Source organism: Numida meleagris, chromosome 18 (genome assembly GCF_002078875.1).
Source record: "Numida meleagris isolate 19003 breed g44 Domestic line chromosome 18, NumMel1.0, whole genome shotgun sequence".
NCBI classification, from domain to species: Eukaryota; Metazoa; Chordata; class Aves; order Galliformes; family Numididae; genus Numida; species Numida meleagris.
In genome coordinates, this window is record NC_034426.1 from 3,374,274 (window position 1) to 3,396,926 (window position 22,653).

The following is a 22,653-nucleotide window of genomic DNA, read 5'->3' on the forward strand; positions in this document are numbered from 1 at the left end:
GGAAAATGAAGGTGAAACAGCCTCAGCTCCATGGAAGAAAGCCAATGTGTGTTGTTGGCTGTTAACATCATTAGTCCAGCACGTGCAAATTGTGAATTCACTCTCCAGTGAGAAATCTCTATTGTTTTATATTCCTTTATATGTAAATGCACGTGCTGATGGCCAGTTATGTGAAAACCCTGGCTGCGTTCATCTGGGAATCCACTGAAAGCTTCAAAAAACCTAAATCTTGTGTGTTCTTGAATGGCAGGGGAACTGAATATGCAACACCAAGGCCTTGGCCATAATGTTTAGTTTGACAGTAGCATGGTGCAGAACAACTTAAATGATTTCTGTGAACTTATTCCACTTACTGTAGTTTTCTTTTTGTGCTGTGCTAATTGAACACGGAGAAATTAGCAGCCGCGGAGAAAGGCTGTGCACTGGACTATGACACAGACCCAGCAGACTAATTACTGCTGTCAGCACGGGGTGCCTGGCTATTTGCTGGGCATGTTTTGCAGCTGCTTTGCGTGTGGCCCCTGATGCTGGGCCAGCTGTGCGAGGGCCTTTGGGAGAGGGACCAGACCTGCTGACTGATGTATTTTAGGGAGAGGGCACAGGGACTACGTGCCCTATGCCTGCTGTCTGAACTTAAGCCAGCAATTCACAGACACCTACACCCCAGTGCTCTGTTTTCCTTCCTGTGAACGTATACTACGGAATGTTTGTGAAGATGCATGCATTAATTTTGCTAGGTGCTTGGTTTCCCTCGGAAGGAAGGAATATTTAAGTACCCCAAGTGGCTTAACCTAATGCTTTTCCAGCTTCATAAAAGAACTGTTTTGAGAGCGGCAGAAAGATGTTGAAAGAGTTTGGCTGCAGCCTTGGCACCTGCCTGTGTAGCCCTGCTGGCTCTGAGAGCTGGGCTTGTGTCTGCATTTGCAGGGTGCTGAGCTGAATGAGAGGCCCATGCCAGCAGCCTGCGTGACTTAACCCAAGCGTTAGCTGAGCTGGGAGGCATCTCGAAAGTTGGTTTTTCAGCGCACACCATGGTTTTCCTCCACTCTTTTATCATGGGGTTTCCTAGCAGCGTGTTGTCTACCTTAGTGTGACAAGATCAGCAGCAATTATACTCGTGTCTGAAATGGGAGCCCCTTCCTGACCTTAGGGTGCTGCTGCATTAACACAGAAAACGGACAAGTGGTTTTAGGTAATGAAATGATTTGCATTTGGTCTTGAGTTGAATGAGACTTCCAGAGCCAATGTGCTTATTCATCAGATGACTCACATCTTAGTCACTTCAGAATAAAGTGCTTCTCTTTTTGGGTGCTCCCAGAATGGCATGGGTAGAGATGAGCTTAAAGTTTTTACCTCCCCCTTTGATCTTTTTTTTTTTTAAGTATCTTAAAAAAGAATGATTGTGGGAGGGAATGTAATGCAGTTAAATCAAGGCCATTGGAAAGAACGTGATGGGAGGTTCATCAAACAGAAATTCAAACAGCTCTATCTGGCAATGCAGGTGTATCCCAGGAACTTAGCCTGAACTTTATAGCAGTACTCCAATTAATTTTGCTGTTTGTTTCCTGGTCAGGCACAGTGATCTCATGCTTCCAAGTCAGACTTCCCAGGCTTTGTTCTCAGGGTGCTTGAGTGTGTCCACATTCTGGGTAAGGACAAGTCTGAGCCTATTCTCAAATTCCTGTGCTGCCGCAGCGCATTAAAGTGTGTCTGGCTGGAAGCTGTCCTTTGAAACACTCTTGAGATTGCTGTGCAAATAAAGCCTTACTGTTTTCAACTTTTTGTTTATTTGTAACTATATTTTTCCATTACGAGAATATTGGAGAAGTTGGCTTGAAACCTGGTTGTTCAGAAACGTGTGCGTGTTTAAATAAGTGAACAGCGTATCTGAGAACCTGGGGGAACAAACGAAGTTACCTTAGATAAAGCTGGCAGTGGTTTATATAAACAGTAAATAAGCTGAGGTTTTCAATTTGTGCCTCCAGTCTTTCATCTTCCTTCTAATATCACAGTCACCCTGCAACAAATGTAACAAAGGCCACTCCTTGTCTAATGGAGCAAGCTTGGAGTGGCACATGGCAATCTCTGCTTTGCAGGCAACCTGCACAGCTGGGTAGCAGCCCAGGTGGGAGGCCTGTGCAAGGAGTGACATGGGCATTGCTGGCAGTTCAGGCACAGGCTTTGCTAAGCTGGATGTGGTTTAACTCTTACCAGCGTGTCAAAGATCAAAAAAGAGGATGCACTGGCTGTCAAAACCAGGTCGCTAATCACAACTCTGGTGCAGATGTTTTGGTTTCTATCAGGAATGATGATGTGGTGATGGTATTAAAAGAAAAAAAAAAAAAGATGCTGACATTAGATCTATTCTTAGAACAGTCTGTTCAGCTGTAGGAAGAATATAAAGGCAAATAAAGCAGCCAGAGATTTGTCATCAGAAATCTGGGGGTCTCTTACTGGCTTCTGTGAAGCCAGACTGTCTGGTCCCACTCCTCTCTCTAAATGTTCTCTTGGCCTTGGGTGAATAGGCAGCATCTGTAGAATGTGGATAGGTCACAGCAGGTGGCGGATAGTATGTAAATGAGGATTTCCCAGTGAAATGCATTAGGCTACAACTTCAAAAACAGGAAGCTGAAAAATGGGGTTTTGCTGCTAACAGAACTGGTGAAAGGAAAACCAAGAATAGTTTTCTAATGGCTGTCTTTTTTCAAGTATTAGGGAATAATTCACAGGCCTGTAGGTTTTAAGGTCTCTGTAATTGCCTCAGCTAGATCTCCCGGGTTACAGGCATGGACGACTTTACCAGCTCCCTTTGAGAGAATTCAAGTAAAGTGGAATTTATTACTTCCTCAGTATGTTCTCCAGTTTGTTTTGCATTTTTAATTCCAAGAGAAGTTTCTTTGTGTTCTGTTTTCTGACCTAACTAATTTGCAAAACTATTGCTAAATCTCAAAGGCAATATATAATTATGAGATAATATATGATAATGATGATGATAATAAAGGCAAGTGTTAGCTATTTGGTGTTGCTACTGCACAGAAAACCTTCTAGGTCAGGTTTACTTCACTTGCAGAGAATGCAGATGGAGCTGCAGATAAAAGCTGCCTCCAGGTGTGGATTTATTTGTATTTCTGTTGAGTGGTTGGTTGGTGTTATTGGGTGTTTGTGGTATGCCCTTCCAAAAGAGCATGTGTGCCTCCCACATGTCAACAAGCAATTAGTATGCATGGGAGAACACCTTGCTCCCTGTTCCCCTGTGCACCTCTTGTGGACTGGAGCGGTTGCAAAGCAAACAAACACAGTAGTTTAGGGCTGGAGTGGGTCATGCAAAAGAAACAGAGCAGGAGCTGCATCCAAGTGAGCTGCTGGAACATCTTCAGCATATGTTGGTAGCAGTGATTTTTGGCAGACTAGAGCCCAAGTGTAGCTGATCTGAGTAACCAGGTGAGACCTTCCCACAGTGCTCAGCTGCCCCATGGTTGATGTGCATCCTTCCTCCCCAGTCTTGTGTGCACAGCTGCAAACTCACCTTGATCCAGCCCAGCCCTGCTGCCGTGGTGTGCGTGGGGCCCTGGGGCTGACAGGCAGTGCCAGCACCAGAACCTTGGTGCTGTAGTGAACCTTCCTCGCTCACCGCACGTGGGCACAAGGCTCAAGGTGGCTGGTGGCTGGGTGTCACATCTTGCACGAGCAGCTCGTGCAGGTGGAGTGAGGAAACCTGGACAGAGGTAGCCCCATTTAAGGAGATGGATGTAATGAGAATTATTTCCAATGCTTCTTCACCATGAGTCCTGCTATCCTAAGGACCAGCTGTAAATGCAAATGTGGGAGAAAATACTGCTGACCTCAGACCCTCCTGGGTAAGAAGCCCTGGACAGCTCTGTGGTTGGGCAGCACTCTCATTTTGATATGTATGAAACACATTGATCCAGATACTTGCGTGTCTATTTCCACATTTTTGAAGCTGAGTTGTTTAGTGTTGTGCATATGAATGTTGCTCCTCCAGACGTCCTGGGACTGTAGCTGAAGTTCAGATATGTGCTTAAGTGTTTTGCTGTCATAGAGCTGCTATCTGCATTGCGGAGACAAGCAGTGTGTGGTGAAACTTGATGGCAGTGCCCAGACTAATTGCTCTGAGATGCATCCTGGAAGGTGCTGAGCACCCTGGCTGGGAGCCAGCAAGGCTTTTAAACACATTCTTTCCTTTTTCTCAGTGTTGTTACCAGTTTTGTTCTTTGACTTCTCTTCCCTGGCAACCTGAGAAGGATACCTGAGTAGCTGGAGCTGTGTAATTCATCTCCCAGTGACAGCCTGATCTGCACTGCAGGGACATCTCATGGGACCTGTGTGGCTGACAGGGGCAGGTATTGCTGCTGGTGCCTGGGTCTGCTGGCTTTCCATCTTTCTTCTGTGCTCCCCTGCTGGGCTTGGGGCAGGCCACGCTGCCAAGCAGGGGTCAGACTGCATTTGCAAACCACATTATGTGTTTCCACCTGTCTGTGCTTGCTATTAAACTTCATAGACTGTTTATTTCCTTCCTTTCCTCTTGACCTGTATTTGTTTTCCCTTGCCTTAATTTTTGGAGGCAAACTGCCAAATTCACGTTGTGTTTTTAAGTAGTATTGCTTATGATGGAGCCCAGGACAAGGGGTCTGGGGTTTGCTGGCTTGTCGAGTTTTCAGGGTCTTGTTCTTTAGCTTTGCCTGCTGTGTGTGTGGGAAAGGTATGATGGCCCCAGAAGGAAGGAGATTTTAACTCTGTTAAAAGAAAGGCCCTTGCATTCTGCCATCACTGTCAGCTCTGTCCCTGCTTTTTCTGTGGTGGCAGCTCCTCCGTAGCTCAGCATGGCTCCCTTTAGCCAGGAGCAGGGCCTGAGCTGTGGAGCAAGGGTCTTCTCTTTCCAGCTGCCAGGAGAAGGGCTAAAAGCTTCCCTGCCTTTTGTCTCAGGCTGTCTGCAGGGGAGACTCATGAGAGCCTGGAATTGTCATAGCCTTTCCTGAACCTGGCTGCAGGCTTCAGGTAATTTGCAGAAGGAATCAGACATTCTGGCTGCTGAGCTCTTAGGAGAACAAGAATGGCTGTGTTGGCTCAGCAGGTGAAGGAAGCTGCCATCAAAAGCAGCACCTCTTGGAAAAGGAACATCTCTGTACCAGCAGGTTTATTCCCCATCCTTCTCTGGCACCTGCTGACTTGATAGCCAAAAATGTGCTTTCTGCTGTTGTTCCTGCTGCAACTCTGTGGAGCTGATGGTGCTGAGAGATAGATTCACATTTTTAGAAAGGATCTGGCTGGTTGGGTACAGCTTGTGGTGCTTGTCCTGAGCCACAGAAAATGGGGACAGTGCTTTGGTGTCCCAAGGCTGCTGGCACCCCAGCTGCAGCTGCCATCGGTCTTGGGCTTACTGTGCAGAACCAGAATCATTATGGGGTAAGTTTGGTGTCCCAGGTGGCATTTTCACACTCCTTTTTCCATGTAAAGCTGCTCCTGGAAAATTTCACTGGTACTTTGGCATTTCAAGGCCTTTTTTGTGCTCTGATGAATGCCTACATTCCTGGAATGGCGTTGCAGGGACTCAGAAGAACAGCTTTCCGCTGAGCAGCTTGCTTAGTGCCTCACTGGATAATCTCCAGTCACTGACCTTGGGGTTTTGAAAGTGCATTTGACTTAAAGAGCTAAAGCTTAAGGCTTCAAAGGAATTGAGAAACCTGCTACCCTTTAAATTTCCAAGCAGCGTGGGCTACGTGTGCACTAACAAAGGGAGCTGCCAGGGAGGTTACCTGATGGTGACTCCTGTGGGATCTCTGCTGTGTCTGATCCCTGGAGCCTGTTCCCTCTGCACGGACCACCTCTCCACTTCTGCCTTTGATTTTGCACAGGTGAACTGAGGCCATGTTTTCAAGTCCTGGGGTTTCTAAAGATGTGAGGATTATCAGAAGGTGGGAGTTACTTGTGTGGAAATACAGAAAAAAAAATTGAGCTCTGAATTTGAAGTCCAGTTGTCTTCTAGCTGTCACTGGTTTTGTCTTGCTCTGTGTAGTTCTCCATTGCTTGACCTCTCACTTTGGGTCATGCAGGTGTACAGAGCTAGAGACCTTCAGGCCATGGACAATGGGAGATGTATGTTGGGATAGGTTCCCTAAGTAAAAACTCTTCAAAGAGATCACCTTGAATAGAAATCTCCACTCATATTTGAACTGCTGGGAAGAAGAAAGCCTGCTGTGTTCTCTGCTGTTCATTTTTACTGGCGATTGGCAATCCTACAGCAGCTGGAAAGGAATGTTTTTAAAATTCTAGAAAGACTTCTCAGTGCAGCTTTTCTCACAGAACTGAGCAAGTCGGTATATCCCCTGAAATACCTCCTGATCTCTTGAAGGCAGCTGAAAGTTTTTTCCTTATCTGAGAGGAAAACAAACCTCTAAGACCAGCACGTAAAAATGTGAACTTATTCCGTCTGGTGGCTTGTTCAGTTTATCGTGGATGATTTTTAAGCAACACTAACTTCAGTGGTTGTCTGCTGGAAGATGTGGGGCTGGCAAAGGTATTGGATGCTGAGTTACTTGGCTGCTGTGTTGATACGTACACTTTACGTACACTTTCCTCAATTCCACTTTGCAGCTCCTAAATGACGCCAGTGTTTTTCTGGAGTGATTTGCTTTTATATAATTAAATTCTTCCATATTGTGCAGCACTAGGAAGTCTGAGCACTCATGAGCATCTCAAAAGCAGAGTAAGGCTTGGCAGCTGGTACAGCGAGATGCTGATGGGGAGGGTTGGTGGGCAGGCAGGCACCCACTTCCTCAGCTGAGCCCGGGAAATAGACTGCTGAAACCAATAAATTAGAGAGGAGGAAAGCAGCAGCCTGGAAGCGTGCAGGCTGTCTCTGCTGGGTGCCAGCATGCAGTGGTGAGCTGAGACACCACTTTTGGAAAAGAAGCCTGTCTGCTCACTCTTGGGTTGCTTCTTCCCTCCTTCCTGTTTATTTATTCCACCAGTGTACATTGCAGGCTCAGCCAAGGAAACAGAATACTGCTCAGACTCGCAGGGCCTTACTACAGAATCTGTTCCAGGCAGGGGAATTCCGACAGAAATACAGTTGCAGCTGAGCTGGCCTTTGTGGTTAGGAAACCCTTTGGTTTGCTTGTAACCAGAACAGGTTCCATGCAAAAGAGATCAAAGCAATGCAGCTTAACCTGTTCTTTTACAAGACTTCTGTACAGTCATACTGGTGTGAGGAGAGCAGTATGTTTTTCTTCTCTGCTTCTTTTCTCTGCAGCTTTTCAGTTCAGTTGGGTAGTGGAAGAACCTTGGGAGATTTGAGATTCCTGAAGATGTGGTGAATGTTGGCAGCAGGTAGAGGAGAGGGCTGGAAGAAGGCTCCAATCCCATCGGATGCCCTCATGGGCACATGCTCCCTGACCTTGGCATCCTTTGAGATGAGAGAACAGCCTGGAGGCAAGCAAGCTACCTTGGTTACTTTGCTTGCATGACAACTTATTTACGCCTCTTTTCTCCGAAAAGAAACGTAGCCAAACTTGACAGCTCACTGGAAAGAGGAAACTCAAGCCTGACAAGATTTCCCTGCAGTGCTCATCCCATGCCTTTCCCCTTGGCAATGATAAGGGTGGCGGGATCTTTGCTGTGGCATAATCTACTGCTCTGTTCCACGGTCCTGGGGGGACAGGGATCGCTTCTGCTTTGGTGTTGGAGTATGGGACTTATATATGCCTTCAAAAGCTGGATTTTTACCCAGTGTTGCTGTAAACCAGGGCCCTGAAGGTGTATAAGATGAGGGCACTGCCTGCAAATAGCCTTTGGGTGTACAAGACAGGCAAAGAGAGAGAGAAAACGTGGACCTGATGTCCAGTGAAAGGTCACAAAGGTGGGTTGTGGGCTTGGTGCTCCTCCCAGGTGAGGAGAAGATGACACAGTTGGGATTGTTCAGTCTGGAGAAGAGAAGGCTCAAGATGATCTTCTCCATGTGTGTAAATGGCTCGGGGGAGGATATAGAAAGACGTCTGGATTTAGCTCAGTGGTGCAATCAAGAAGCAATGTACATAGACTGCACTAAAGAGAACTCCATTTTTGGTTCTGTTTCTCTTATTCCCCTCCTTCCTTTCTCTCCACGTTACATGAAATACTTTCCATAGTCTGCATGCTCATGCCCTGGGCCCGTTTTGACCAGCTGTGTCCTGCTTTGCAGTACAGTCACCCAAAGGTGCTTTTAGCAATTGTAGGGTTTTAGAGACAGGTTTGATTTGTGCTCGGTTCTGCTCCCGTGAGATCAGAGAGAATTTTGCCATAGGGAGCGGGACTTCACCTGTGGATTCTGATCTGCTGTTCAGCTCCTCTTGAATTCTTCATTTCAGCATCACTGAATCTACCTCTGTGGCAATTTTGAGGTATCATTATGGATTGCAGCAGCAGATGGCTCATCTAAGACTAATCCTTTCCCATAGGACAGCTTTTTTCTTTAACCTGCCGTTTACCTTCACATGGAACAGACATTTGAAAAGTCATTATTGGAATGAAGACCCTAAATATTAAAGACTCCCAAACTCTGAGGTAGTTATTTTGCTCTTGAATCAGTTGGGTCTGGCTACTGCCTTGCTCATTAATACTTCTAAAATAATCGAACCCTTTCAAACTTCATGTAATTTGACATTCTCGGTTATTTTTTTGAAGCACCCCCTCTCCGGCTGTTTAAATGCCACCTCCAGCAAGCTGTGCTCCCTGCCACTGCTGCCCCCTCTCCAAGGAATCATGCTGCCTTTCAGCTCAGCAAGTGACAATTACAATGACACTTCCTCCTCCTCCTCCCTGCTCAGCTTCAGCTCTGAGAGTCCTGTCCCGAGCTGCACAAATTCTGCACTGACCCTTCACCCTGCACTCTTTATGGCTTTTGGAAGAAGGGGCTGGGGTGTGCAGGTTCTGATGCCCAGGTCAGTGTTGGTTGAGTGCTGGACAGGAGCATGCACAAGAGCAGCTTTGGAAGCCAGGACTCTCCTCTGATATCAAACTATGTGAGTGATTCACATATTCTTCAGGCTGTGTGCCTATTATACTAAGCCCAGTTCCTCCATGTTAATGTCTGCAGGGTATTTTGAAGGTAGGGCAACCAATCCCATGTGGCCAGGGATGTGCTGGGACATCTGCTCAGTCATCCATCATAACCAGACTCGGTCCTCTCCTCCCACACCTGCTCCTCCATCCTTCCTAGCCACAGTGTCTGGAGCTAACATCAGCCTGGTTCAGCAGCTAGGATCCTTTCCCCGCAAGTCTTTTATGTCACTTGTCACAAGGGCAAATGGGATTTGTTATAATCTGAGCTCAGGTTGTCTGCAGGCGCCGTGTGGGTGTTGGGATGTGCCAGGTGTGTGGTCGCTCTGGGGATGCTGTAGAGATGGTGAGTGGAAGTATTTATTCTGCAGCTGTGTGGGCTGAGTTACTCTCATTGACCATTCCCTGTGTCTCCTTGGCTGTAACTTGCAAAATAAAACCACTTCTAATGCTCCTGCACTGATAAACAGCTTTAAAAGACTCAAGCAGAAACAAATATAGTCTAGAATCAGAGTCTGATAACCAGTGTTGCCAAACCCCTGTCTGCTACAAAACACATCAGCCAAACCTGCTGCATGAGAATGCATACAGCACGGCCTGAATGTACAATAGCACGATTCCTCTTTGATTTCTTAGAGCTGTTCCCACCAAAGCCGTGGTTAAAATGGGAAGGTGTTGCTGCACCCAGTAAAATCATGGTCTTGGCTTGGCTCCTATTTTATCAGCGTTGTCTGGAGTGTTTAATGTTTTAATATCACTCTCGCTTAGATGGATTTGGCACTCCTCAGTGTTTCTTGTTACAGGAATTTCCTTAAGTAGAAACTTTTTCTTCAGAGTAATTTTTGGTTGATTATTGCTTATATATGCAATTAGTGTAATTGCATCTGCTTATGCAAATTTATTTAATCGTATAATTAGAACATGGAGCAATGAAATATAATGCAGTTGGGAGAATCTTTTGTAAAACTTCCTGAGCTCAGTGCCCCGTGCACGGGGTGGTTGTTATCTCTCATGCTGTGGGCTGGTAGAATGGAGCTTTTAGTTCAGTATCCTATTTAGTTTCAAAACATATTTAAGATGTGCTGTTAATTACTCTCAGCGTTGATATCATGGCATTCCTGGTCCAAAAGCCTATATTTTATATAGTATCAGGAAGCTGCTGCTGAGCTCAGTCCCACTGTCTGACATCCGCATGCATACCTTGCACCAGGAACACAGAAGCAGCAGTTCTGTCTCCTTCACTGAGTGGGGAGTGAAGAGAAGGTCGAGGATGGAGCAGTGTGTCCCTGGGTGCTCATCGTTTGTAGCTCAGGGGCTGAACTGATCCTAAGATGCTGTTTGGAAACACCCTGCCTTGTTAAGACAAAGGAGATGGAGATGATGTGTTTTCCAGAAGAAGGAACGTGGCCGGGAGATGTTTGTTTTGTCATTTTGGAAATGTGGCAGGGCAGGTGCCTGGACCTCACTTCTCCCATTTCTCACACAACACTTGAACTGCAGAAATACTGTGGGTTTCTTTTTTGTCGTTCAGCGGTTACATTTAAAGCTGTGCTACGAGCTTCGCAGAAGTAATCAAAGCTCCTCTCTATTATGATCTAATTTTCAGCTGTGCCACAACAACCAGGCGCGCTGCCAAGAATTGTGGAGAGAAGAGGAAAAAAGACTAGAATTACTATAGCAGGACTGAGTGGATTCTCAGCAAGATGTGATTGTCTGTGCTGTGAAACAAGAGCCTTGAAAAGCACAGAATGAGGCACGTGTATGGCATGCATGTAAAAAGCACAAACACTGTGTTCTTATTTATTATTTGGGTTGTAGTGATGTCTCCCGGTTCTGGCTGGGAGTCCGTACCGAAAGCAGCTTACCCTTTTCCCAGTGAGAACATAGTCTGAATGGCTGGTCTGGTATCCATCTGTCTTGATTATCTCTGCACGGGTTGCAGGGATTTGCTTTTTTTTTTTTTTGGCTTCATAGAGCTGCATCTCCTCATAGCTCTTTGCTGCTCCGTCTGAGCCACCCTTCAGCCAGTGGATACCTGAAGGCAGTTTTCTCAGGTGCAAAGAAGCATGTGAAGCAACCCACTTGGGACTCGTGTGTCTCACGAGGGGCTCGTGGCAGCTCAGACTGAGTTCCCCTTCAGCTTCTCCAGGCTGAAGGTGCCTGAGCCAGCTGCTTGGACTCTGGGCATGGGCCTCACCCAGCTGTGAGATGCTGATGGCGTCAGGGTGGTCTGTGTGGCAGCATCTCCCTGGTGTCAGGGTAGTGGGCGTACGCTTAGGTGCAGAGCCAGATGCAGAAAAGGGAGTGCAGGAGAGGCTCTGGTATGGAAGTAGTTATAGGCTGCGTTCTTTGGTATGGAGAGACAGCTCAGGCTCTGCAAGGAGCTTACTGACCTAATATTTCAAAAATGTCATTTGAGGAGCTGTTCAGGACTTGGCAGCCCAGTCTAGGACTTGCTGCTTCTCTCCTTAAAGGGAGTTTCTGGCTCTAATTGACAGCAGACAGAGCAGGTTATTAATCCTGTGCTGCTGTGGGGGAATGTCTGAGGGAAACGCAGCATGAGGTAAGGCCGGCCGGAGCCACGAGAGCCTGTGCAGCCAACTCTGGCCCACGGTGGGGCCGAAGGCCTGGCAGTGTTGGGTACTGACCTGAATGATGCTGCTCATGGAGGTGACATGGCCTCTGCAGGTGGTCTGTCCCAGCACACAGCTATCTGCACTGTTTACAAAACTTACCCCGATTTCTGTACCCTTGCTGTTGTACATTAAAGGAGCAGACTAAACCATCTATGAGCTCTGGAATCTCTCTCTGTGGAGGTGCCTGTGGGTCTTGTGAGATCAAGAGGCACCAAACAGAGTTGGCCTTCAAATGGGAACGCACCGGCGTCCCTGCCAGTCCCTGAGCTGGCACAGAGGACACCGACCACAGGCATTTGAAGGAATCTCCAGCTTTGAGCAGTGGCTAAACTGCTGCCTGAATGCTTTGCTTGCAAGTGCTTGTTGTAGTTACGCTTCACTGTGGTCTATTTCACTACAAAGGCTCCTCATTTCCTTTGCACAGGGCAAATACATTCTCAGAGGAAAAAAAAAAGGGGAAGTGGGATGAGGTGAGCTGAGGGCAGTGTAATTCTTTATAACCTAGAAACTGCAATGGATAAAGCTGTGAAGTCATTTTTCTGGGTAGCCTGTAGCAAAGTCAGGAAATAAAGCTGGGTGTGCTGAGCCCAGGGCCTTGTAACCTCCTGGTCCTTTCTGTAAGAACATCTCTAGTTAGCTGTATGGAAGGACCAAGCAGTAAACTAGATTTACAATATTTATTTTTCAAACAGTGTTTTGAAATACTGTATGGAGCAGCAAAATTAATTACATCCCCTCATCTCTTGCTTCCACATACAACACAGAGAGATTTTTTTCCAGAATCACTCTCCTTTTAAAAACATATTTTCTGCCATGCTCTGCTCACTGCCTGTCTGGGAAACATGTGCAGCCATTTGATAAATATTCTGCAGAAAACACCGGTGAAGTCGCAGTCTCCCTGCAGGAGACGAATAGCTAAAGGGAAAAATGGTAAATAAGATATGTGTAAGTAAATTAATTCTGCTCATATAAGCTTGTTTGCAGCTTTAGTTCCTGTCTGCAGCAGAATCCTCTGATCTGCAGCAGGTGGTCGGTGTTGTTTGGGATCAGACTGGTGAGCTTGAGAGGAGCCTCAGACGCAGAGCTGCAGCAGGAGCTCTCAGAAGGGAGTCGTGGTGTCTCTGTTTCACTGTGATTTCCTGTTGCAACAAGGTGCAGGTGTGTTACAGCCTGACGAAGTGTGCAAATCCGCCATTGATCTTGCCTTGCAGCAATAAATAATTGTCTTTTCTCCTGAGTTTTCTGCACGGTGAGACTGCTCTGTGTGTAACTGATTTGCTCAGTCAGAGAGTAGTGCTTTTTGAGATACTTTGGGGAGGTTTAATTGTGAAAAAGAATCCTTTAAAACAGCACAATCCAAAACAAGCCTGGCTGTAAAAATGAACAATTATTTAAAGTTTTGCTTTTTGTTTTTTAATACTCTAAGCAGCATTGATGCTATATGGATTTATTTGTTTTTGTGAAGTTGTGAATTAACCTGAAGCTTTACTTTGAAGCATTAACACTTCGGGAGGCAAGCAGATGAGCTGTGGGCTGCACCCTTCAGTTAGTCTTTCAGTGAGTCCTTCCTGTTAAAATCCTTTGTCTCTTTGAAGCTAGAGTGCTCGAAGAGAATGGGAGTTGCAGCCCATCCCTGGAGGTGTGCTGGAGCACAAGGAGAGCAGCTTTGGAGGTAATGGGGCAGCCACAGGCTTGCAGTCACTCTAACCTGATGTTCCTAAGTCGGGCCAGAAGCTTTGTAAGAGTAAACCCTGCCTGTGTAGCAGACAGCAAATCCTCTGCAGGTTTCATTCAAATGCACTTTGGAGGACAAGGTTCATTGCTGAGCCAGCTCCAGGCTGCAGCTGGCTCTCCACCATGAAGCTTGTTATTAAGGACAAACCAGTGAGGCTTAATAATGGGAGTTGTAGGTGAACATGATTTGGGGTTAGAGAGAGCGGGGAGGTCTAGCAAAGGGGATGTAGTGCTGGTTTGCCTGTGGCTTTGTACTGGAACCCTGCACCCCTTCCCCTGCTGCTGCAAGTCACCCCCACTGCCTGCCTCCTGCTCCAGAAAGGATCTGTGCTTTGGGATTGAAGGGTTTAAATATAGTTTTAATAGAAGCTTTTACAGTTGATTTCATCATTTCATTACCGTTCTGAGTGACTGACGTTTCTGTCAGTTTGCTTCAAACATGCCTGCAGAAAAGGCAGAAGATGAGGGAAGATTATACCAGGGAGGAGAAAGAGAGGAAGGAGGTGAACAGCAGGCCTGTGGTGAAGAACGTGTTGGATTTGGATGTTTCCTTCCTGTGACGTTCAGTGCACGGCATGCTTTCCCTGTGGTTGGCCTGCGACCTAGGGTTAAATCTGCCATCCAGATCTGTATCAGGTTTCTCTATTGACATAAAAGATTTGCTGGAGTTTGACTGCTGTGCTTCTGAAGGGGGCTTGGAGGTTGTTCCTCTTTGCAGCAGCATTTGGCTGCAGTTTCACTGAGCATCCCTGGGAAGCTTCAAGCCAAGCTCAGTCTGTGCTCCGTTCTTCTCCTTGGGGAGGTCACCTGTGTTCCCAGGCTGGTGGCTGGATGGGGCTTTTTGAACTCACTCAGCTCACCTGTTACTCCTGTAAATAAGGTGTAGTCACCGTGAAAACAAGGAATTGTGAGTGACATCTATCTTCTGTGGATGCTTCGCATGTAGAAAACCAAAGGTTCCAATATCTCCATGTTAAGCCTACAGTGAAGTTCACTGGAGTTAGACCAGGATTCTGTGACTAATGCTGTTTAGATTCTCCCCCAGTCCCCCCAGAAACAGTGATCAAATGATGCATCTGGCAGCAGCACATGTGCAGAAGTGATTAAGGGTTGACAGACGTGCTGCAGAGGATCATTTCCTGCTCTGGACCACGCTGGGAAGACTGAAATCTCTGGTTTAAATTGAGACTGAAATTAGCATGCAGGAAACAGTGAATTTTATTCAGCAGTTATAGCTTTGTGTTACGTTTTCGTTTCATAGGTCTTTTCCAAAGGAAAAGCCAATTCCCACATGCTAATAAATCATTAAGCCTTGTTGATTTGCAAATAATGTAGCTTTTATACATGGTGGCCAGTGAGGATGATGCATGCTTTCACATAGGCTGCAACTGTGGGGGTCGAGAGGAGGCCCCAGAACACAATTCACTTTTAAATTCTTCCCTTGCTCTTGAATAAGATGCTTAAACTGACGGGAGCGAGTCACTGACCATAGCTTGGCTTCCAGGCTGTTCTGTGATACTCTGTGGGGCCATACTCAGCAACCTAGAGACTTCTGTGGAGTCCTGAGTGGTCCCAGGTTTGCTGTTCTGCGTGTTGGGTTTGGATACGGACCAGAAGTTCTTAGACCCTGCAAATAAGCATTCAGGAGGCTGCAAGTTTGACCCTTTACCCTTGGCTTGTTGAGAAGCCGTACTTCTCACTTCATTGTAAACTTAGGCAGACTGTCACTCTAACTACAGAAGGAGAAGTTCCCTTTATCTGTGTTCCTTGTAGCACGCGGATAAAATCTCATCTTTATCACTGGTATGAATGTTGCATCTAGCTTGATGTTTGGTGCTGCCTTTCCTTCTGGGTGGCTGCTGTTTGTTGGCAGACTGCTAACGTTTTGTCTTCCTTTTCTTTCTTGGCGGAAGGAGTCAAAGGTGAGTGCCTTGATTGTGTTGTGCTGAGTGGACATTGCCACTCACTTCCCTCTCTTTGTGTTTCCTTCTAGGTATTTTGAGGAGACATTCAGTCATGCCATACTCTGTCTGTGGGTGCTAGCATTGCAGCTCTCAGCAGTCCCATCGGAGGCTGTGCGGGCAGGACGCAGCGATGGGGGACTCTCCAACAGATGATGTGGGTGAAGGCAGAGACACAGGCTTCCAAGACACGCAGGCTGAACTGGCAGAGCGGGTAGCGGCCATAGATTTGGCTGTTAGCCCAGGCAGAAGTGACCAGAATGGTGAAGACGTCGCAGAAGAAAATGACACGGTCTTTTCTGATAACGTAAAAGACATCCAAAGAAACGGAGTCAACAACGTTGTGGAAACGACTCAATTCCTGCTCTCCCAACAGCCAGACAATGCTCAGTGGGGGCATAACTCCAAGAGACCTCTTGCTAGACCTGTGCTATCAAGTAGAAAGTTGTCTCTTCAGGAAAGATCGTCAGGAAGTTATTTGGCTTCGAGCAATGCTCCGGGTTGTGGTCATTACGCCACGGGGCCGTCACCACGCATAATGCGGAGACCAACGATAGAGTCCAATCGCGTCTCCATCTCAGATGCTGAGGTAGGTATGTTTTGCACTTTAACTGTGGTGTTGAGGTGAGATAGTGGGAGTCTGTAGTCTTTCAAAATAGTAAACGTGAAAGCAGTATTTTTCTAAGGGGAAGAGATTCCTGAAACCAGGAATTATGTTCACTTGGAATGGCTTATCACCTTTATATCCATCCCCTAAAGCTGAAATGGGGATCCTTCAGCCCTCACCTGCTTGAAGTAGTCCTGCTAAGGGACTGGGACTCCCAGTTGTGTGGTGGTAGTGTGCAGAAGGCCTGTAAGGCTGTGCAGAGAAAGGGCTGAGGCCAGCTGCATTTGCTTTCTGTGTCCCTGCAGTATGTGCCCTTTGGGAGTCTATCAATAGTGGCAGCTTTGCTGCTGGTATTTCATGGATTTAAACTTCTGAAGTTTATACATCTCCTATTGTGTTTGGCCATTACTGAAGGCATGATTTAATTTTATAAAGAGCTTAAATGCACTGGCATTTCCTATGCTTGTCAGGATTTTCTTTTGTCTTTAAAGTGTTAGCATTGATTTATAACAGCGGTGGTGACTGAGGGCCGTGACTCCCTGTCCTTCAGATGAGTTTCTCTGTAGCTGCAGTCCTTCCTGCCCTGTCTTGCAGCTCCTCTCCTGGCATTAGAGCTTGGCTCAGGCCTGTCCCGAAGTTGTGATGCGCTACTTTTGGTCAAGCACATCAGTGGAAATGGCTGCTGGTTGCAGCTCCACGTGTCACACTGGGCTGCAGTGCAGGTGGGGAAGCCTGTCCTGTCTGCCATGCCAGGAAAAAACACCAGGATGGTGCTTAGAGCCCTAAGGGCCCTGCTGCCCTCTGACGCACCAAGGACACAGGACACCAAGTACGCAGCAGTTTGCAGCTGTCACATGCATGGTGCGGCAGAGCCAGTGAGGAAGTGAGTGTAGATCAAACAAACTTCAGCAGGACTTTCTTGAAAGTTGCACGTGATAGAAGTGGAGTAAATGGATGTTTTTTGAAACAAAAAATGCTTCCTTAAATGCTTTTGGCTGAGAACATTTTTAAGTAGGAAAAGGGCTGACTGGAGTACCAGAAAGGGAATGTCTGCTTGCTGGAGCTTGCATGGTTCTTGGGTGTTACGCTGCTCCCTGCTGTTGTGCCTAAATCCCACTCTTGTCCTGCCCTGTGTACTAAGTGAACAGAATCACTGGAATTTAGTCCTGGAGCTTAATGCATGTGGCTCAGTGTTTCCTTCCTGGAAAGCAGGTGTTTTCCTCCTGTACATCTGAGAGGATTGGTGCTGTGCACATGCAAATCAGCCACTATCTGCTGAGAATTTTTGCAAGTCATGTTAACTGTGAGGTGGGTCGTGGCTGATAAGTGAATATCTGCATAAGGTGAACTGCAGAGATTGCAACTTCTTTGACAACAGCCACGTGCCTTAATAAGAGATGTGGGAGTGAGAGAAGCTGATTCTTGGAACTGTATGTGACTGGTGTGCCAGCTCTGCCCTCCTGCAGTGCTTTGCCTGTGCCAAGAGTGGGGATGGTCTGAATTCTGCTTCTAAGTGCCTGCAGTCAAGTGCAATTCTAATGCACTCCAGTCTGAAAAGAAATCGAAAATACTCAGTCCCCTGTCACAGTATCTGCATCTCAGGGAGCGATATCTTGGGACAGGAAATGTTCAGTTTGAAATACAGCTGCGCAGTCCTTCATTTCCCTGCTCCAACAGCAGTCTGTTAGGCAGCTCTGTGTTTATAATGGTCACTTGCTGTAACTACTGAGAGCCTTGCTCCAGTGCAGCTGAGATGCTTAGCAGAGCTGTGCTCGTTAGAAACCATGGTTCATATTAACAGGGAATTGCTGCAGTAGCAGATGGAAGGGGAGGTCAGGTGAGAGCTGCAGGCTCATGCTCCCTCAGCAGGGCCCCTGAGAACAATGCTTGGACAGTACTGCTCATAGGGCTGCTATCTGTATCCTGTAAGAAACAGCAAAAGGACTGGGAAGATGCATGGTTGTTTCTGAGGTAAGTTTGAGGCTGACCACTGGGGTGACCACTCTGTCATCTGCTTAAAGCCTTTGAGCTGCTCCTTTCTCCTTGCACCGAGTACTGAGCATCAGCACCCGGTGCCTTCCCAGTGGCAGGACACCCATGGCTCTGGCTTGCAGCCACTGCCTGGGTTACTTACAATCTGCATGAAGATGAAGTTTATGTGTATTCAGGCTTTATCAGGGGTACATGTGCAGGCACCATCCATCAGGGGCCAAGATGAATGGCACAGCTGTATATCAAAATTTCCTTTGTTATGCCAATAATGATCTAGGATTGAATCTGCTTTCCCTCTCCAGTGATGCTGGCAGCAGTGTATCTTTCATCTGGAGAAGTAATGGAGAAACATGCTCTGGGGAGGCTCGATGCAGGGATGTGACAGATGTGAATTTTCTGTTGTTCTCCTCCGAATTGTGGAAGACCTATGTTTTCAGTTAGTGATGCTGCTGAGCTTTATAATTCCAGTTTAAAACTTGCTCACAGACTGGGAGGAAAACTGATATTCAGAAATCTGAGAGCTGAAGCTGCGACAGGCACTAGGGGCACTGACAGCCCCATCCCTGGTACCCTGCTGCCAGCACATGCCTTTGGAGGGGGATTACTTGTGAGGATTGAGGAAGGCAGTGGCTCCTGGGCTGGTAGGGCTGAAGTAGAGCCAAGGCTTGTTGTCATTTGGCACTTAGGCCGCCAATTAGTTGATTGCCCTGGGACAAAGTATTGATAGCTGCCTGGTGTCTCACAGCTTCTGCTGACAAGTCTGGATCTGCGGTATTAACTTTGCATGAGAAGTAACCCATTGTTCTCCTGACAGTGTTACTATTACCCAGTCTGTCACATCTCTGTGATAACAAATCCATAATTTTCAAAACATGGGGTGTGAGGCAGATTCCCTGCTTGTTCCTCTCCTCTCTAAGGCTCCATGTGGACCCTTGCCTGGGAAGATCCTTCCAGCATCATGTTCCCCTGTGGGAGTGCCTGCCTGTAGGGCTGGTAGCATTCTTGCTTTTCTCGCCAGCTCTATGCTCTAGCAAAGGAATGGCTTTGCCTTTAGCTATGGCACAGAAGTTATTAAGCTGAAGCTGTTAAAGGTGCATAACTGCAGAGTTGAAGCACAGGCCCCACAGTTTAGGTCACAGGCACATATAGCCTTTATTGGTGTGAGCACTCCCAACTCCTGCTTGGTACCGGCAGTGTGGCAGGAGGAGAGAGCTTTCCACGGGGTTCTAAAAGCACCTTCTGCTTTGCCCTGGTGCTTGTGTGTACCAGGAAAAGGGTGAAACAGCGAACAAGTTCATACAGACCAACAGGGATTTTGTTGCTGGGTTTGACAGAGCTTGTCCCACCTAAATTGCTGGGCTTGTATCTGTGCAAAGGTGGGCGTCCTGCTTGCTGGGATGTTGCATTTGGAAATGTGATGCTTTTTTTTTATTTTGCCATCCCAAACCAACCTTTTGAGGTACTGGCAGGGACTGAGGCCAAGCGTGCTTGAGCAGGAATGCAATGGATGAAGTCAGCTCAGCGTGCCTTCCCTCCTCAGTGCTGCTGCTGACCTGAGCACAAGGGTGGAGGGTGAGCTGACAAAGGGAGTTTTTCTACGCTTAACATCCACAGCTCAGCCCAGAGGCACAGAAATCACCGCTTTGTCCTTTCTTCTCTTAGTTTTCCACATCTTTATATCAGGCCTCTTGTCTGTTTGACTGGTTGGTGGCAGCTGGTGTCAGGAGCTGTGAGAGGCAGTGTGCTGGTGCTGGGCAACTCAGGTTTTGTACTCTTCACATCCCTGGGAGCTGCCTGATTCTCTTCATAAGATCATGATTTCCTTGCCTTGCACCAAGATAAATCCTCTAGGGACCAGCAGAGCCATGAGGACTGAGGTTCTGTGTGGGTTGGAGCACTTCCCTCTCCAGCTGCACAGGTCCCAAACTTATTTCTGGTAGAGGTCTTGCTGCAGCGCTCAAGCTAGAGTTCTCTTGAAAAGATCAAAGATGCTTGTAAAACGTTCCTTCAAAGGAGAATTCCCCACAGACACTGCTTATTTCTTTTCCTAGGACTAATTAACCTTTATTTTAAAGTTACATTTCCAATTTACCTAAAGCTCATTTTAAAGGTATGGTTGGGAGGAGGAGAAAGCACAAAGCCACAGTTGCTCTGCAGTGCTCTGATGGCTGCCTCCATCCCACTGCCCTCAGCCCCCTCACTCCTGCCTCGGTGAGAGCTGCGTGGGAAGCTCAGCTGTCACGTTATGTACTGAGGAAATACAAAGCCATTAGCCATGCCAGCAGGCTTTGAGAGAAAGTCTGGAAAAAGATGTCTTTATTCTTCTACCCGTTCTCCAAATGAGCTGCCAGGGATTCAGCCGATGCCTGGGATGCTGCCTTCAGATCTGGGCTTTGGGGTGGGTGTGAGCCCAGGCCGTGGTGCTTTCTGCACCTTCTTTCACAGCCAGTCACAGTGCTGGGCTGCGATTTCTGCACTTGCTGGATGATGTTTAAAAATCTATTTTTCTTATCTTCCCATGAGCACTGGGCTTCCTGTGTGTCCTCTTCCGTCCCTTAACAGCTTTGTAATTTATATTCATTGCTGCCCCGATGTCCCTTGTCTGGCTTTTATTTTCATTTAGCCTGTTTTTAGAACTGCTTTCACTTCCCCTTTCAGCTGGGGGGGGGGGTTTAAAACAGCATTGTCTTCATTAGTGACTTTAAGTTCCCAGTGTTCTTTCCCATGTTTTCTCTGCAAAGCGTATCTCTAAATTGATGAAACTCATGACTGTTTTGAGATTGGTGAATTTGAAGTTTTCAGGGGTAGAATATTTCCCAATGTACGTATACAGGGCCAACCTCATCCTTTTTGGAAATGTCTTCTTTTGGAAATGAGCTCCTGTTCTTCACTCCCACCCCAGCGAACCCTTTGGGCAGCAGAGCCTCAGTTCTCCATTTCTTGAAGCTTCTGTCACACAGTGGTGGTGGCAGGATTTGTGGATTGGGCCTGGGCTTCACTGCAGTTTATGATTTTTTGGATCACTTTTTGTGTTTTCTGTGTCTCTGACCCCTCCCCTCTTTCTTTTGAGTCGTACCTTGGACATGCTAACAAATGGGCATCTTTTTTTTTTAAGGTAGAACAATCACTGCATGCTTAGACGGATGCAGCAGACTAATTTACTGACACTTCTCATTAAGTACAAGCAGAGTAAGAAACGTTATCAGCAGTTCCAAAACATTGGCGTGATGAAATCAAGAGAACTGTACAATGTTATCTTTAAAAAAAAAAAAAAAAAAAACTTGGCCCAGAGATAAGTGTTTCTGTTTGATAAAGAAATAGTACGATTATCCCACCTCCTGCAGGAGAACCAAATAATAACATAATCGAAAACCTGCCAGGCTGCAGAGACGTGTGGCAGGAGTCACCAGAGCTGTGAATTACGACCTTTCTGCGAGAAAAGGAAAAAAAAGAGGTAAAAAGCACCTACAGGCTGGTTTGATTTTTGCTGAGTTGAGCACAAGTGCTCAGAGCACCGCAGAAGCTAAGATCGTGCTATTCACCAGCAGTTATCTGAATGGAGAGCAATGCGGGTGTGAATCAGGTCCAGAAGCTGTGCTGCAGAGGAGCTGTGGGAGGCTGTGCTGCAGAGCAGGATCCCTGGCTGTGCCCTGACATCAGCCTTCCCTTGGCCCTTGTCTTGGTGTTGCCATTCTAGTATTTATCCATTTCTTTTGAAAAACCATCTCCCCAGTGCCGGTGTCCTGGCATGGCTTGCAAGCTCCGTGTAGCAGAAGGGAAAGACCAGGAGATAATTTGTAGGTGAGCAGCCTGGTGTGGGGTGAGTGTGGTGAGGAGCTACAGTGCTGGGTGCCATCTCACAGAATGATGGATGTAAATGGGATTAAAGAGTTAAGTGGACATCTTGATGGGTTAGTTATGAAACCCTGGAGAAATCTTGCTGGAAAATGTAATTCCTAGCCAGAGGTACAAGGTGTGATGGGAAGGTGACAACTGGTGTCAAAGTTTTGGTGCCTCAGACACACGTGGCTGACAGTCTCTCATTGATTGTGCTAACTCTAAATTGTTGGGAAGATTTGCCAGGTTGGGTGGATTGTGTCCCACACAAGGGACACTGGTCTTTTGGTAGGTAACAATGCCACCATGGCTCCCTGGATGTTTGCAGGGAGAAGGAACAAATTCAGTGCTGTAGAGATGCCAACTGAGCTTGAAACAAGGCACCTGGTGCAGACCAAAGAGTACATGGCCAAGTGCTAACAGCTGTCTTTACTCGTGGGAGGAGGGAGGACTCCCCTTAACAGGACCTGGGCATTGCAGGTCTCTGGCCTGAAGAGCAGGAGCTCCTGAGGTAGCTGGAGGCTTTCTCAGAGGGGCAGTGCCTTCTTGTGCCTTTCTCAACTGCTCTACTGAGAGTTTCCCCATCTCTACAGCACTGCTGTTCTGCACAGGACAAGGTGAAGGGGGCATGAAGGTGAGGGTGCGGAAACCCAGGACAGGACAGATCCACAGAGAACTGTTCCTTTTTAATCTGCGTGGATCACCACAATGCACAGCACAGCTTCAGGCTGGGAAGTGAATCTGCTGACTTAGTGCTTTCGTGGGAATTTGTCCCCTGTGCGTCTGTACCCTGGGTTCTGTATGCTGCCTCCTCTTTGAGAAGGAGTATTTT

The 22,653-nt window shown here is 47.0% G+C and overlaps 1 protein-coding gene across 8 annotated transcripts in view; it reads left to right on the forward strand.

Annotated features, from left to right (window-relative positions):
• The window catches only part of CAMKK1 (calcium/calmodulin dependent protein kinase kinase 1), a 91,284-nt gene that overhangs the window by 24,850 nt on the left and 43,781 nt on the right, over positions 1-22,653 (forward strand). For all 8 annotated transcript variants that reach the window (XM_021416044.1, XM_021416043.1, XM_021416046.1 and 5 more), the window contains one exon: positions 15,418-15,974. In XM_021416044.1, the coding sequence (XP_021271719.1) occupies positions 15,519-15,974 (456 nt within the window). In that variant the 5' untranslated portion in view covers positions 15,418-15,518. The remainder of the gene's footprint in view (positions 1-15,417; positions 15,975-22,653) is intronic.